The 18363-nt window shown below is 36.4% G+C and overlaps 1 protein-coding gene across 2 annotated transcripts in view; it reads left to right on the top strand.

Annotated features, from left to right (window-relative positions):
• The window catches only part of AUH (AU RNA binding methylglutaconyl-CoA hydratase), a 95343-nt gene extending 85108 nt beyond the window's left edge, over nt 1–10235 (top strand). For both annotated transcript variants that reach the window (XM_072359709.1, XM_072359708.1), the window contains 4 exons: nt 4281–4468; nt 6134–6184; nt 7745–7792; nt 8625–10235. In XM_072359709.1, coding sequence (XP_072215810.1) covers nt 4281–4468; nt 6134–6184; nt 7745–7792; nt 8625–8702 — 365 coding nt within the window. In that variant the 3' untranslated portion in view covers nt 8703–10235. The remainder of the gene's footprint in view (nt 1–4280; nt 4469–6133; nt 6185–7744; nt 7793–8624) is intronic.
• Nucleotides 10236–18363: the final 8128 nt, after the last annotated feature.

Below are 18363 nucleotides of genomic sequence, written 5' to 3' on the forward strand. Positions count from 1 at the left end.
CATAGATCTGAAGCAACTTCTGAGTCAGGATTCAGACACTGTCTTGGGCTCGCTCAGCAGTGCATTTCTTCCAGTTCACTGCTCATTTTCCAAACTACTGATAAGGCCAGACATGAGAGAGGCCTTGCCTTATTGTCTACCCTTTGCAAGCTTGCTCCTTTTTTCTTGTTGTAGAGATAGTGTTTTGTTTCCTTTTTTCTTCACATTGTCCTTCCCATCTTTGATGATGTCCTTACCAGCCTAAGCTGATTTCAGTAGTTACCTAGTTTGTGCCAGTTACGGGCTTTTTATACTTTTTTTTTTTTTGAAGGGATTTGGGATGTCTGATCCTGTTAGAATTTATCCCTAGGTTTAAGTTAGCTGAAACACTTCCATCCTTGCAGAATCAAGACCTGATCTGGTAAATAATCTGTTAAAAAATCATTGTTAAATATTGTCTTTATGGCTTTTAAAATGTCTAATATTTTTTAAAATTGCTATAGCATTGGGCTGCGGGTACTTTGAAAGTGTAAGGTATTTGTTGCACGTGAATTTGGTATAGTATTTACATGACTGAAAAATATTACATGACACTACTCATTTTATCCACATTTATGAAGTAAGGGTTAGGTGCTAATAACAGTAGGCTTTTGCATTCTATTCTTCTATGGTTTTCAGTGGAAAAGTAGAAAAGCCTACTCTTCACAGCTATCTGTGTAAGAATAACAAGTACACCTAGAAGATACATTTGACTGACTAGGATAACCAGAAAGTTTGTGGCTAGTGTACTTCAGTTTCACCATTGTTTGTCAGTAAAACATTAGAAATGTGCAGTGATCTTTAAAAAGATGAAACTGGAGAGAGGTGAGTTAATTTAATCCAATGAAATTCAAGCAACGCTTGTGCTGTGAAGAATGTAATAGAATCATTTTTACTTGACTTAATAAAAATTATTAAGTTTGAATTTAAGTTTGATTTTTTTTTTAATTTTTTTTTTTTTATGTCAAAGTAGGATTTCATCCAGTATGTTTTGACAGAGCCTTGAGCTATGTGAAACTACTGGCTGTAGATATTTTCTGCCAGAAAGATGAATCTATTTCCAGTAAGCTAGTTGCTTCATCTTGTTGGATACACGCTTGGGAATTTATTACGTAATTCTCTTAATCCAAACCAGTTGTGTACATAATTTTGTAACTGATGAATTGCTGACAGTAAATAAATACTCATACAGAACCAACTGTTAAGAAAAAATACCATTTAACAGTATTCATACCAGTACACAACAGTGTGGTATTTACCGTATCTTTCCACACAGAGTACCGTCATCTAAGACTGGTGTTTACAGCTATTACAACATTGAATATAAACTATCTCAGATAAGAATGCATTTGCATTCTAACTGTATGTCAAATACTTTTATCAGTACACTGAGGAATACTAGATCACTGGTCCTTGAAATGAGATGTCCTTAAATTTGTGAAGAAGAAGCAAGTATTCATCAGTCAAATTCTCCTCTACATTTAGATGAAATGCCTTGGTTAAGTAATATCTTTGAAGACTGGGTGTTTCTTCCTTTCACTCTGATTGTGGTTGGCAAGCATAATATGTTTTAGTGCGTTACCATAACACAGTCTATCTGCAGTGTCCTTTCTGTATTTTCTTCGTAAATGGATGTAACGTAAGTGTATTCTGGTGTGTTCTTTGCATTTGATTAATTGTCTTTTATATATCTTACTCCTGCCACTGAGCACATATGATTGATGCATTGAACTGTTGCCTTCTACTCTTTGAATGTTAATCAAAGAACACGCTTCTCTGCTTAACAGCTTTGCAATGTGAGAGACAGCCAACTGACATAGAGTTTGCTTTTTTTTTTCTTTAATCATTTTTATGTAAGACACTGGCAAGAGCGCCTTTTTTTTTTCATTTATAAACACTATTTTATGCTTAAACATATCCACTGCTTGGTCAAAGTTATGAAATATTGTTGCACAATTAAATTTTTTTTTCAACATTTCCTGGTAGAAGCAGTAATAGAAGAGATAAAACACTAAAGAAAGGGAAGATAGATATGCAGAAAAAAAATATCAGGCATAACCAACAAAGAAGAAACAGATGTCATGGAATCAGTAGATTCTTGGTTTCAGGTCTTAAGAATTGGACAGATTATTTTCTTTAATCAAAAACCAAGCCTGATGCTCATCTGGATTCTATTGCTAGGGTGAAAGCAATACTTTATGAGTAAACTATTTTTAAAGAGAGTGAGAGTAGACATCTGCAGTGTTCTGATGTACATGAATAGATACTAATTGGGATAAGAAAACTTCTTTTGGTGAGAAATGAAAAGACTTCTTAAAAAAAAAAAAAAAAAAAAAAAAAGGCAGTAAATATTCCTTTGTAGTAGTGGTAGTGCAGCTTAGTATCCTAAGCAGTAAACTTCTTGAAAACACGGCTTGTAGTTTTATGACATAGTTAGGATTTAAATCTTGTAGCTGGAATTTAAGTCATTTTTTGTCAGTCTCACCAGCGAGGCAGCCAAGACTAATAGAAAAGCATAGTGTTTAGGGTCTGTAGTATTTTAAATGGGATTTTGTTCAGATGTTCTCCCCCACCCCCGCTCCCCACCCCTCATAAAAATGTACTGGAATAGTGGCTTTCTTTAAATTCTGTGTTTCAATTGATGGATGCTGTTAGCAAAATTCTTCCTCTAATGCTGTCACCCACTGAGCTGAACTAACAGAACTAACAAATGGGAGTTCATCTTTCTACTGCCTGTCATATTTGACTATGATGATGGTCTTACTATGGTCATCCTGGTATGGTAGGACTGTACGGAGTATCACATTGTTTGTATTTACTGATGTGGATATTCTAAAAATTTTATTTTAATTATTGTGAGTGTAGCCATTTTCTTAATTCCTCCAATTTCAGCTCAGAAAACATATATCAGGTTTTTGTTATATATCATGATTTTGTAATATTCTAAGAAGGTCCCCTGCTCCCTGCATTTTTCTATGATGTAATGTGTTCAAAAGGAAGTATGCTTTTATGGAAAGGAATACAGTTGTGCTGAAGCTTGAGGTTCATAAGAATAATTGAAAGCTGAATCGTGGAATCACAGGAAGGTTTTTTTGTTTCAGTTGGTAAACTTGTCTTGGGAAAGAAAATTGAACAGATTCGAAACTATGCTACTGGCTTAGTCTTCCATTATCTGTTGGAAATCATTCTGCTTTACATTAATTTAATGTAAATTTGTCCAATGCTATACCAGATGTCCTTAAAAATCTTTTGTAAATATCCCTCATATATTTTAAATATGTTAGCATACTGCTGCTGAAATAGCTGTGTTTGGAAATAATTGCCTACTTAGGGACAGTCTGTGTTAGTGGAATATTCTTTCCAGATATATGCTTAAATTGTACTTTAAATGGTTTCAAAATACGTTCTTCTGAATGAAGGCCATTTTTGCTCTTAATTCATACTAATATTATTTTATAAAATAACTGCTATTTTATTTCAGTCTACGTGTTCAATTGTGGCCATGGTTGTACTCACACTATTTGTCAATTCTAGATAATTGTTAGTATAACTGAGCAATCTGTACCTGTCTGGTTAATATGGTTACTGCTAATTGACTTCAAAACGCCAAATGAGTTTTTAACATAGTAAGAAAATCTAGGTTAGATGTCTTTCTCTGCTGATCCGCATCCATCATTATTCTTTCCTATTTTTTTACGATAAGACTTTAGATTTCAACGCTGTGACAGAAAAAAAGAAAATGAGAATGTAGTTTTAAATACATAAATGATTACCGTCCTCAGTACATGGAAATTTTAGCATTGGCTACTGTTTTGTCCTGTTTCCTGGAGTATATGTTCTTGAGTGTTTTTCTTCAAAAATGTTCATATTTGTGATAGTTAATACCATATAAATATATAGAGATTTTTAAAATAAGCCAAATCCTTGGTTATAGCTGCTTACCAGCTTGTAGTTTTCCTTCAGCATTTGGCTGTTTGAGGTAAGGTAGTCCGTCTGTAATCAAGAAGGTTCTATTAGTTTCAGCTCTTCGCAGCTATTTACATGTTTCCTGAGAAACAGATCAATTTATTTCACTTTGAACATAATTTCAAAACTGAAAAAGGCAGTTGGGAGTGCTTTTGTATGTTGGCATAATTTCCGTATGCTTCATATGAATTATTAAGGAGTTAAAAGTGATAATATTTGAAATGACCAAGGCGTCTACGTTTCTGCAATAAATGAGCGTGAAATTAATGCTTGCATTTTTCTCTTTTTCCAAACAGGGGGAACACAGAGATTACCTCGTACAATTGGAGTATCTTTGGCTAAAGAGCTAATCTTCTCTGCACGCATTGTGGATGGTGAGGAAGCAAAGTCAATAGGATTGATTAGCCATGTGGTAGAACAGAATGAAGCAGGGGATGCTGCATACAGAAGAGCACTAGCTCTGGCAAGAGAATTTTTACCTCAGGTACAATAAATTGTTTTGTTCTTAATTCCTAATAAATAGTAAGACTAGAAAAGAATCTTCTATATTCAGAAAAACTATCATGAAGTTATGTATTAAAAAGCCACTGTATTTATATAGAGAACAATGAAATATGATCTTGTGTAGTAGAGCAAATCAACTTTGTCAGTACTTGTGTCAACATGATATAGTATGTATTTGCATTGTTTATTTTACTTTTAATGTTTTATGCATTAAAAATAGCGCAATATTTTTAGTGTAAAGCCATTATCTCAATATCCCATTACTGTTGAGCAGTTCAGAAGAGGCACAGAAATGTCATTATGAAAGTGAGTGTATCTCAGTGTAGATATTATTTTGAAAACCTTAAGTGCAATTTCAGTATTAAAGCAAAACCCCCTTGGTACTGGAAAGTGATCTATTTGCTTTCTGTCTTTTCTGTGTATATTTCATGAAAGTATCTTGCCTTTATATAATTCATTTTTCATGCCATCTTATCTCTGTTCATATCTCTTACTAAAAGGGTTAAAATGAGTTTTGCTAAATTTCTGGGCTTTAGAACTTAGAAAATTTTGGTAAGAAGTTAAATCATGACCTTTACAAGGGTCTTTGTGTTAGCCAGTTGCTACCTGTTCTCTTATGCTATAGAGCACAGGTTATTGTTTGCAGTGGAAGCTCTTGATGAACTTGCTTTCTTAGTGAGGCACCCACGGTAGCAAATTCATGGGAGAAAGTAGTAAAGAAAATTAGTAAACCTCTCTATTTCATCAAAAGTTTAACAATAAAATCTTTCTGTTCAAAACAGAAAATGTTTCAGGTTAGATATGACAGTTAAAAATGATTGTTTGTTGAAAACACTCATAGAAGGAAAATGCGAAACATACACTGATTATTTTAACATATGATTCTGGCAGGCCACTTTGTTGTTATAGCCTTATGCTGGAACCAGTTCAGAAGCATGTGGAGATCTCTGAGGTCCTAGGTGTCGCAGACAGATGCAATGAGTTATCACCACTGAAGTGACTCTGCTTGGTTCTTCTCAAAGATGCAGGCCACTACTTTAAAGCAGTATCTTTACATTCAGAAGCTAATGCTGACAATTGGCACAAGACTGAGGTAGATGATTCCCAAAGATGCCTCCTTGTGGAGAAGGGTCAAACTCCCGGATCCTGTTGATCTCGGTTTCAGAAGAGTGTCATCACCTGAAAATGGCAAGCTTTGCATTAGCACACATGGGCTATATCCATTCATCTCATTTTGTTTTCATACTTTTTTCCTGCATCTCCGTTGTATGATAATAGGGACATGATTAGATTGATCCGATGAAATCCAATAATGGTGTGCTCTTACAGTGGCCATCCTGAGCCTGGTTTGATGGGAATCAAGCACTATTGGCAAAAGAGGGGTGCTCAGCACGTAAGCCCAAAATACTGGTCTAAGTCATCACTTCTGAAAACAGTTTACATCTTTGATATTTTCTCAATATTGAAAGAAGAATCATTTGGAAGAAAGTAGCTGCTTTAGCCATATATTTTAGGATATTTGACCTGTTTAATAAATTGCTAAAGTGTAGAAGGTCCCAGCACAGGAACATTGATATGCAGGTTGTTTACTGCATAATCTTTTAGAATTTGATGGTGTTTAAATAATCCTTCTCTTTCATTTTAGGGACCAGTAGCAATGAGAGTTGCAAAGCTGGCCATCGATCAGGGAATGGAGGTAAGGACCTATACTTATACCCATAAGTATAATAAGAAGTCAGATTGGCAACAAGTTTACTGGGGTGATTTTATTTTATTTTTTCCCTAGAAGTATGTTTAGTTTCTCAGTCTATAGCCTTTCAATATCCGTTTTGTCACAACTTTTTTTGAAGATTAAATGTAATACTTTTATGTCCGTGTTTATTAACTCTTGAGACAAGAATGGATGTTGATTTCCACAACATGGCATAGTGATCCCACATCTGCCTAGTTGTAATGCACTCTGCCAGCTATTAATTCCAGAAAGTAAACATAGACTATTATGAACAAGTTATATAACAAATAAAAATATGCAGAAAGTAATCAATTCTGTCAAGGCTCTCAGTTTAGTGCTTATTGCATAATAAAGACAAAGAGATATGTTATTTATTTTTATTACTTTAATAGAGGCTACTTTTAAAATTATATCTGAAGACCTATTTCATATTTGATTCTAATTGCGACCCACAGCAGTAAACCAGGTTCTGAAGTTCCTTAAATACCTGACCTGAACACATCTAGACACATATTTTACTTTAGGCTTGAGAGTTACCTTGCTGAGCTCAGCAGGACTATTCTTACTTAAAGTTAAGCACGTGAATAAGGTCTGCACCAGAACATCTCATAGTTCATTGTAGGAAAGAAAAAGGGATCACATCACACGCAGAATGTAAATCCAAGAGTACGAATTGAAGAACGTTTTTCTTCTCAAAGTCTCAGAAACAAGTTCAGAAACTCTGAATGATTGTGTAGTTCAGCCTTGAGATTCAAGACAAAATCTACTGTATCAAAAGTGATGAAGCCAGATGTTCCTTCCGCTGCTATTACATGGCAGAGATTTCATGGCTTCTCTAGGTAATCTTTTTAGCTTATCTTCCCTTGACAATGTACCTGTGTTGCACAGCCACAGTACTTTTCCTGGCCGTTTGGAGAACTGATTAGTTCTGCAGCAGCTGACACTTTAGAAGGGCAGAGAAGTACTGAGGAAAAAGTCATTTCAGTCATTTCTGAGTGTCCATTTCAGCTGTTTAGACCTACCCACAAAGAAAATTGTTTTCAGAAGTAGGTGAGGGTGCAGGATTGCCACTGGCTTCATTTACTTTTTAAAATACTTTTAAAATTGAATTCATGTTAAATTTTTGTATAGGAATTTTTGAAGATGCTTTCTTCAGAGTGATTTTGGAACAATCTTGCAATAAATCTGTTTTCCTTTGTAGCAGTTGAAATCATTACAAGAGTGCATGTCTGTAATGATTTTTAGTCCTGATGATTTTGTAATGAAGAGCGTACATTGTTTTGACAGTGTGTTACGTGCTAGTTTTATCACCATATACAGGAACTGTTCCAGAAATGCAAGGCACTGTCACCACTTGGCAGTGAGATAGATAATCCTGTGTTAAGTGCCATAGACAAACTTCACAGACATGTTTTATGATTTATCATATAGAAACATAGTATGTAAGCTAGCTGATAAGAAATAATGCGTATGTAACGTACATACAGAAATGTCTTCTAAAGAATGTTGAATTCTTTTCCTCAGGTTGATTTAGTAACAGGACTAGCAATTGAAGAAGCTTGCTATGCTCAGGTATGTAACTATGATTACCCGAAAAATGTAGAAAAGAAGCTGTGCTGGAGTACACTGTGAAGACTTGTTGTTTCTTCTGCAAACATTTTGTTGCTGTATTTATGTCTTCCTTCTACTTACCTTTTTTTTTTTCTTCTTCTTTTTTCTGTCTTCTTTTTTTCTTTTCAGTAAGGAATGTAAGGAGGGAGATATAGGACAGAAACTGTTTGGCTGATGGAAATTAAGCATTGCTAGCCCCATACAATGCCAGTTATGCATTGCTGTGCATCTATCCCAGTTTGCCATTGCTTTTTTGTAACATAGAGGACACTTTACAAGCATGTGCAACTTGACAACGTGTGCGCTTTCCAACAGAAAATCATGATAAACATCTTTGCCAGAAAGACGTGAGAATAGTCTATTCTTATTTTGTATGTTACTGAACTTTGTGACAAATTTTTGATGACAGAAGCAGAAGCATTAGAGATATGCTTATTTAAAATATGTCGTAATCTGATTATGAACCTATTCATCCACCTCCATTCTCCCTAAAACACACCAAAACATACACATAGGAAGAAAACAGCACATCAAAGCCCCGAAACAAGATCTAGAGATTCTCACTGTTGTCTGTTCAGAGAAAAGATATTTCTTCTCCCAGACTGTTTCTGAGCCTTCCTGTATGCCTTAGAATTACCTGCTGCTTTCCTGTATCTGACTATATATTGCAATTTTCATTTTTCAGTTGTGCTACATTTCACAGGAAAAGTGGTACAAAAATTTGTACAAAAATACTTTTCTTGATTTATTTATTTTTTATATGTGTAATGAAATGTTACTCTGCTCTTTGTAGACTATTCCAACAAAGGATAGAATTGAAGGCCTTCTTGCATTTAAAGAGAAGAGATCTCCTCGCTACAAGGGAGAATAAAAGAAGCTGATGCCTTTAAAATGAAATGGGGTATATGTACAGATATGAGGACCACTAAGATGCATTTTGCATCTATGCCTAGAATATCACAACCACCAAAGTTAAAGCAAATCATACTGATGTTACAACACCTTCTATGTGTCCATACTTGTACTGGGACAGGATAGAAGTGCGTGCCTACTCATGCTCATTACAGTGTCTGAAGGCCTTGTTTTGGCAGGGTCACAGGTTCATGCAGCATTTTAAAGATTCCATATATGTGAAACTTACCATTCTATAATTTAAAAAAGCTCTGTAAATTCTTTATGTAGACAAAACCTAAATGTGATGTGAAGTATAAATCTGATTTATCATTTTATCAATATCAAAGTGACTGCCGAACACCAAAAATAAAAAACTGTACCAAATACGCATTAAAATGATTCTATATATCAGTAAATATTTCGTCCAAGTATTCTACCTGAATATGTACATTATAAATAAAATGAAGGGAAATGAAATGGATTATTGTTTGTTAAATGTCAAGCTTAATAGTCTGACTTACCTTATTCTTAGTAAAACGAAATTAACTTTTATGAGAATAGCACATAATGGCATCCTTTTTGTGAAGTCATTGCCAGTATATTCATTTAATTGGATTAAATGGAGATGTCTTGGAGTCCAGCCTTACTAATGCATTATTGTTCTTTAAACTGACCTTGTCTTGCATTCTTCTAAAATACCATCTGATGAGTACTGTCTGCTGTTAAGGAACTTTATTTCACTTATCTTAGTTATTTTAAGTTTGTGCTGACTATATTAAGTATTTTTTTTTTTGAGTGGGGATATGACTAATTTGCTGCTAAAGAGATTAGAATTTTCTTCTATAGAGGACCCAGAATGTCCTTTTTGAAGAGTCTAATAATGCATATTTATATACAACAGGGATGACAGTGAAACGTTCTTTGTTCTGTGGCAGCCTCAGGGTTCTTTTTGTACTTAGAAAGAGAAATCCAGTAGGTTATGAGGTGAGAAAACAGTTGTGATTCATACTGTATATTTGTTCTGATTGTGTTGTATACAACAAATACCTGAAAATAACCTCTTAAAAAGTATTTTTGTTAACTTGACTGGAAAATAAACATGTCTTAGCAGTCAGAGGCTGTCTTTTTATAGAAAACAAATGTCTTTGCAGTTAGTTACCATTGACTTGTGCATGCTGATTTTTCTGCCGGATTAACCATGGTCAGTGTCCATATCTGTGATGATAAAGCAGCTATTCAACATGAAATGACACGAACTCATTTAAATTCATATTTAGCCATATCATTACATGTAAATTGGTTATAACTGGTAGAGCATACACTTTATTAATTGGTGAACTTGCTGAGTTGATCATTTCATGCATGATAATTTGCAAATAAAGTACCCGTGCTTGTTTTTGTAGTCATATAAAGCCTTTAGGGTCATTTTCTCCTGTTTTTGAAATGCTAACATGTCATTTTCATCTTTACTGAGTAGGAAATAATTATGTTAATGAGATTTTAAAAATTATTGAGTCTCTGCTGACTGATTTGTGTTTGTGTGTAACTTTGATATACTGTCAGGTTATTGAGATGCCTCTGGTTTTCTAACAAGAACTGATTTATAAGTAGCTTCCATGAATGTATTTTATAAAATCCTTAACTTCAAATACTGTGATGTAAGACTGTAGATTTGCGACTTTAACTAGTAGTTTTGATTTCAGAAAATGGTTCTACTGTCATAGTGATTTCTCCATTCCTGTTCACAAGAGGAGATATTGTCAGATTGTGGCAATTTGAGTCTCTTCTTTGAAGTTAAAAATTTGAATGTTATTTCAAGTTGAGTCCCATTAGCATGGTTCTCAAAGGTACTGTGTAGTGATATTTCAATAGTTTTAAAGAAGAATTTTTGCAAAGGATGAGTTAAACACTTACTGTTTCTGTTATTAACTAGCTAGCATTATGATGACTTAATTGCTCTTAGTTAACTTAACTTAACAGTGTTAGACTTTTACTTCCATGAAAGGATAATTTGCAAAAGAAATGCTCTTGTAAAGCCTGACCTTTTCTTAGGAATGGTATGATCTGGCAGATCCTTAGGCTCAATTCTTTCAGTTTGTGGTAAAGCTGTGCTTTTCTCCGGAGTATCTCATAAGTAAGTGACCCCTGGCCTCTGCTGATATCCTGAGAGGTTATTTCATGGTCCCCAGGCATAAACAGCTCCTTATCCTTGCTTTTGCTCTGCTCAAATGGATAGTGAGTTCTTCTGTACTTCTATACCGAGTTCAGTATTGAAAAGTTACAGTACAGGTAGGTCATTTAGCTTAAGTCTCTCAGTGGTCTAAGTGCACATACCAAACAGTCCACATATTCTTGCAGAAGTTAATGAGTGAATTTATGTGACCCATATACCTCATTTTTCCCACTAACCTATGAAATCATTAATATGGAAGTAACTCACATCCCACTAGTTTTACTAAGTTTCTGGATGGAGTTTTAAGAATTGTATGAATGACTTCAGTCATCTCAATGCCTTTGAAAACCCAAAACATAAGAGGTTGGTACTGTTTCTGGTGTTGGCAGAACAAGATGTTCTTCCATCTCTCATTTGTGAAGTTTTAAACACATTCAACCTAATGGCACTGCTAAAAAGTCATAGGACTCCACTGTCTAGTGAAATTTGTACAGGTAATGCACTTATGATATCATAGTGACAGTGCTGCTATTTTAAAATGTTCTTTTTCTGTACACTTCTAAAAAGACATCTATCTCCAAAAATGAGAGAAGGAGTATAGTTGTGAACAGGTAAGCCAAAAGGAGGTATCTGTTCAGCTAAAGGCAATGAAATACCTTTTGTGTATTTTGAGGGATTACGAATACTACTTTTCCAGTTAATGCTTAGTTAATGCTCCTTAGGCAGGAAGAACATCTACTGACTTACGTGGTGATTTTTTTGTTTGTTTGCTCTTTAAATGCTGATTTTTATAAACAGAGTTACAAGAGTATTAAAAATTATCCCAGAAGATTTTTGGGAGATTTGATTATAAATAACCATGTTGCCACTGAATACTTGCAAAGACAACATTTCTATTATTCAGTCTTGGAGCTGCTTGTAAGTTTCCTTAGTTTTGCAGTGTGTGCTGTGTTTATGCAGTTTATTCATTGCACATTATAATGCAGCTATATAGAAATGTCGTCTGCACATATGCATAGGCTGCTCCAAAAGTAATGCCTCCTATTTATTACCATGGAAATTTGCAGTACAGCTGCAAAGACCACAATAACAATACTTGACAGAGGAAATCCTCTGCTGCTTTTTAACAGTCTCCACTATTGACTGTGCATTTTCACTACTGATGAACAGGAGCGTATGTGCTGCTCTTGTAAAAGTCTGCACAGTAGAGGTGACAGGTGACCTGCTGTCTCTGTTGCCACTGCTGAAACATGCCACCCACTGCCACAGTGTGGTCTCATTCATTATTTGGTCTCCATAAACATTCAGTAAGTGCCAGTGAATGATAATGGGTGCCATTTTTTTTTCCACATAGAAGAATTCAGTGACACCCCTTTGCTTCACACACACTTCCGTGTCAAACACCATTTTGTCAGACTACCCTTCTGCTGCCATCTGTCACATGGCAACAACATGTAACAGAATGTGGATGGGAAGGTTCATTTTCTAGTGTCATACCAACAACATCTACCTCTGGCATCATGGGCCAAAATAACAAGAGGCATGACTTTCAGAGAAGCTCTTATGTGTATGCGTGAGTATGTATATGCGTATGTGTAAGTAAAATTCTTCTGTCAGGTAGTTACAGAATCACAGAATTGTAGGGGTTGGAAAGGACCTCCCAGAAATCAAGTCCAATCCCCTGCCAAAGCAGGCTCCCTACAGCAGGCTGCACAAGCAGGCATCTGGATGGGTCTTGATTATCTCCAGAGAAGGAAAATCCACAAGCACCCTGGGCAGCCCATTCCAGAGCTCCATCACCCTCACCATGAAGTTCTTCTGCATACTGGTTTTAGAACTATGCTCATGTTTATGGCCATTTCCCCTTGTCCTATCCCCACATAACACTGGAAAGAGGTTGGCCACATCTCCTTGACTCCCACACTTAATAAACATTACTAAGGTCACCTGAGTCTTCTTTTCTCTAGGCTGAACAGGGCCAGGTCCCTCAGCCTTCCCTCACAGTGGAGATGCTCCAGGCCCTTTATCATCTTTGTGGCCCTCTGCTGGACCCTCTCCAGAAGTAAAATAATGCCAAGCTCTTTCAGAATTCAATAGTAGTATTTTATTCCAGCAAGTTCTGAGTTTATTCTTGCAGGAGCACTACCAGCAAAAACCTTGAACCCCCTAATTTGTGTACTGTTACTTTTGCAAACGGCTGTACTTGCTGTAATCCTTCGCAGAAACAGCAGTGGAGTACCTAGGATGAGCATGTTTGTTACTATGTATTTCAGCATGTACATGTGATAGTTCAAGTCTGGAATAAATGTAGCAGAAGTCAAAGTGATTTCTAACTTTCTACAAAGGCGTGGCATACCCAGCACATTCCTCCCAGCCCTACTATTCCATTTGCTTCTGCAGTTTGGGCAGCAATCATGAGCATCTCATTAATCAGCAGCTGTCACAGACTGTAATATCAGTCTCTCCACCCTTCCTTTACCAAGTCTAGACTTAGATTTCATCTTAAAATTTTATCTAGTAGATAATTCTTCCACGGACACTCATTCACATGCGAATAAACATGAAATATGGTAAAAGAATTTATTATAGAGGAGTTCAAAATAGTCCTTCTCAATTAACTCTCAGAGATATGATCTGTACATATATTTATGTTTATAAATTCTTCAGAGTTCTGTTCAGTGACTACTTCTCTTTGATTATGATTTCTAAAGTGTATGCTAATAAGGCTTTTGTAACATTGAAGAGGTGAAGATATGTTGTGGTTTTCACATTGTGTAATACAGTCGCTTTCGAAAGGACGTGAAGAGTTTGGGTGTTTTTTTTAAGCAATATAAAGCAAATAGTTTCTTTTTATTCTTGCAATTGCTAATTGATTTAACATTTTCATTTAAGCATAAGGGAGTTTGTGATATCATCTTTGGCTCAATTCTTTCTAGCATGTTAAAAAAACCCTATGCCAGTTTGTACAGATTCTTTAGGAAACGTGTCTCTTTCATTTAGTTTAGAAAGAAAGTTTAAAATTTAAATTACAAGGAGAGAGCTTTGGAGGTTGTTTTTTCATTACATATAAATGTTAATAATCTGTCTGTATGCTTGCTTGGAAAGAGTTTGACTCTGCTTTTCTTTTTATGTATGAAGTCCATGCTGCCAGAATTGTTCTCCTCAAAGCTGTTATGTATCTGAATTATTAGTATAAATTAAAAATATTCCTAGATAGTGACCAAAAACACGGTTCATGTTGAATATTGTTTTAAGTGTGTTCTTATAGCCAGCCTCCTCTTCAACTTTGTGATGGAAAGAAGGAGCATGCTTCAGGGGAGTGGTGGGTCTTGGAAGGAACTTGGACAGAAGAAATGGTTTGCCTATTGTATTCAGGCTGCAGTGACTAAGTCACAGTCCATTTCAGCAGTCAGTTCTCTTGTTTTGATGGGCAGCTCCACAGATTTTTCCACATTGGCTTCTTTCATCCTGAGTACTCTAATCACTAATAGAAATCATAACAGCCGTATGTGATACCTAGGCTATCTGTGTAAATATTTGAAAGGAAGAAGGATCCACAAAATGCAGCGTAATGAGAAGGGTTCAGCCTATGTTACCAGTTCTTAAGTGAAAGCATGGGCATGTTTTAGCACTCTTTTTCTGCTTTGTACTGAAGGAAATTCCTTTCTTCATTTAGATGCGCAAATCCTTTTGTATCCTTAAAATTTCACTTGTCTAGGCTTAAATCAGCAAAATTCTGAAAAATTATGAAAAGTGCACTGCAGTCATTTGATCTATCAGAATGCTCTGTAGTTGGAGAACAGGTCGGTTTCTGCTCCCTCCTTTCTTTGAAATTGATCTTCAGATCAAAGATCTTATCACTGTGTGTCTCAGTCACTCCTGATGTCAATGTTTGTATTTTAGTTAATTACATAGCAATAATGACCACTGGTCTATTCGATTGGGAAGGGAAGACCTGTCTTACAGCAAATGTTATGCTGTTTTATTAATAGACTGTGGAGTAAGGATTAGAATCCTGCTGTCTTTACTCTCATTCCCAGCATCGCCTTTGTACTCTGTGGCATCCTGTCTGTCAAATGAGAAGAGGCCTAGTGACTCAGATTCGTTAGCTACAGAAAGCTTAATTCATGCATCTTGAAAGGCCATCATATAGCTTGGCTTCTGCTGCTGTCGTCATCAAGAGCAGAACTTCAAAGATCAAAGGAAAATCTCAACAGCTAAGCAAAGATTTTGAGAGTCTGAATTTTGCACTTGGGCACCTCAGTTCCTGTGTAGATGTAGTTTTGGTTGTGCACCTTTGCAGTCGTGCTTCTAGACTGCTCTGTGCTTTGGAGTTGTTAGCTAAATGTGAAAATAATAGTTCCTTGAAGTAAGCAGGGTATATGAGAAATGACTGACCACTGATGACATGGCATCTAATGGATGTCCCTGTGTTGCTGTTAGCAGGTGGTAATACTTACGGAACGTGGTTACTCTTTCTGTACAAGCTCCTCTCTGTAGTCAGCCTGTCAGCAGTTAGGTAAAAGGAAACCGTAGCAAGTCAGGGAGGAGGTGGTGTGGGAGCAGCCATGGCACAGCTACACTACCAGAATAGTTGCTGGTGCTAAAGCAGTACTATTAAGCTGGTTATTCCAGCTTTGCAGCCTGATTCTGCCAGCAGGAAAGCACAGAGTGACTGTGTGCAGGGCAAAATTGTGATCACTTTGTGCATATATATGCGTAATATACAACTTGCATGTCCATAGGTCCACTCTGCTTCGAGCACATAGCATCCTGGTTGTTCATGGAATCTTCTAAAGCATTGTTTCCATTGTTAAAATAGCTCGTCAAAACCACGTACGTATGTAAACCACAGGTATGTGTGTTTAGAGTTACAAAAACATTTTGTTCTTTACATGCTTTTATAGTTCATATAATTACAGAATATTTATCTGAAGTATTTCGCAAGTATACTTGTGTAATACTGGTAGAAGATTAAGTAAGAGCTACTTACTAGCACTGTTGCGCAAGAACATCAGATGTTATTGTGATGTACTGAGATTCGAGGTACTGAGCATGCATTTGCTTGCTTTATTCCTGTGACCTTTTTGCTCTTTCATATAATACAGCAGCCCTGTAACAGTGGAACTTGTTTTCCTTTACACAAATGCCAGTAATCACTTGAACAGGGCACTCAATTCCAGTTTTGATGGGCAGTACCTGTAATGGACAACGGTAGAGTATCCGAGCCAAGCTGGCAATCTTTGTGACTTACAGTGCCAAAAACTTCAAAGCTTCCTTTTACAATCCTAAAGGAATACAAGTTTGTATTTCTTCATATCATCAAACTTAATTATTGGCAATAAGTAACTGCTGGCAAGAGCAGCACATCACATGGCTTCGTTTCTGCTTTAGAAAAGGTCAGCATATGGCATAAACACTTTGCTGTATTGTACAGCCTTGTACTCTGATCACATAACACATGCTTCAGAAAGCATTATGCAATGTTATACGCACTGATTAATGACTGCTTGCACAAGAAGTTTTTCATTACCCTGAATGCTAGCATCCTGGGAATGATTAACTTTATGACATAACCCCTCATCACGTAAATATGGAAGATTCAAATATAGCCTCAGAATAACATGTTTTAGAAATAACTGAAAACTTCCCTGCTTAGCACTGTGTGCAGGATTAACAACTGCTCTAAACCTTCAGAGTTGAATAGGAAAGCCTATTTGGGCAAACTGCACACCGGATTTATTCTTAGGATTTAAAGTTTTACCCAGGATGGATTTTTGCACACAGCAGCATGTCCTTTGCAGTGTTTTTCCTCTGCTTGTGTAAGTTTGAATTTCCTGAGAAAAATCCATGCCAACAATTTTCAGTGTTCAGCCAGTGAATTAAACAGAGCAAGTTAAATCTAGCCCTTATTCATGCCAACAGCTGCGTGTGTGTAAATGACTCAGTCCAGTATGTTCAGCATGATAGTGCACAGAGTTGTGTGCTTAAATCATCTTGGTTATAGAAGAGTAAATTCACAACAATTGCTGTGATTTTTCTGCAGACAAAATAACAAAACAAAATGTCCTGAGTGAATCAGCTTGCAAACTTACAGTCTGAACAGTGCTACACATTCAGATTTAACATTTTTATGTTCTCTTGAATGGTTGTTCCGTGCTCATATTTCTCAGATTCTGGTGTTAAAAACCATGACAACAGTGCATCACAGTTGTCATCATCTGGAGGATGTAGAAAAGAGGGAAAAGAACTTGTAAATATAAATGTTCGTCCCTGTTTTCCTCCACAAACGAAGATGCACCTTTGTTTTTCAAGTAATGTCAGTTGCTACCAGTTAGCTGTGCCTCAACAGCTTGGGATAAAGCTGGTTTGCTTTTTTGGAAATTCAAGATCAGTTCTTACAAGGAAATAATTATGTTAAATTTCCACTCACCAATTTGCATCTAAATATCAGACTGAAAAAATACATCTGCTTTTTATGATTCTCTCTCCTGTAAGAAACGTTTCTCACATACACACTAAATAAAATTACCTAAAGTCTTTGTAGTAGGCGAGGTGGTTTGGGATGTCACAATGTTACTTCATGCATTCCGTTTCTTCAAAAATAATCTTTCCTGAGAACAAACAGAGAAGGTAAACATTGGCTTTCAGTATGTTCTCTTTAATTTTTGCTTTTTCCTGCATTCCTACTCCTACGTTCGGTAGCAAAGGCTATAGGAAACAGACTCTGACTAAGCATTAGCTACCACCGTGCCCTCATTATAGCTGAGGGCTCTTATTCTTGCTTAGCCTACGTGCGGAGCCAGCTAGTCTTTCAGCTGTGATGACGAAATGCCATGCATTTCTTCCTGGAATGGGACACAGATAAGCAGCCACTTGTTATGCTGAGGTTTCAGATGAACTGTGCTAAGGGTTTCAAAACAGTCTGTCACAATTATATCAGGTTTCTTTAGCAACCAGTTCGTTTCAGACACTTTTAAGATAAAAAGGGAAGAGCTGATGGTTTATTTTCCCTTGTGGTTACACTGTTTAAACCTTCACAGGATGTGACTGGACAGTTTACACATAGCCTGAATTTATTAATTTTAAATGAAACTGGCAGATCAAAATGGATCTGTCCCTATCTTCAAATTCACTTTGTTTACAGTGCATAGGTATACCTATTACTTCAGAGAAGACACAAAAATGTTATGACTGTGATATGCCGCTTCCAATGTCCTGCTGTGCAAACTGGATTTCTGAGAACAGTGAGCTTACTCTGGGTCCAGTAAAAGCCAAGAGCATTTGGAACTGTATGGGACAAAGTGCTGGCGCTTTGATCTTGGGGTTGAATTCAGGTGTGAGAACATGAGTGCGCAGCAGGAGACCAGCTGACCTGTAGCTTAGCAAAAGTAAGGAAGGCTGTTCATGAGATCGTATGTGGGGGCCTGCTTGGGTGATGCCATGCGCTAACAAAAGCTGTAGC

Source organism: Excalfactoria chinensis, chromosome Z (genome assembly GCF_039878825.1).
Source record: "Excalfactoria chinensis isolate bCotChi1 chromosome Z, bCotChi1.hap2, whole genome shotgun sequence".
In the NCBI taxonomy this organism is placed as follows: Eukaryota; Metazoa; Chordata; class Aves; order Galliformes; family Phasianidae; genus Excalfactoria; species Excalfactoria chinensis.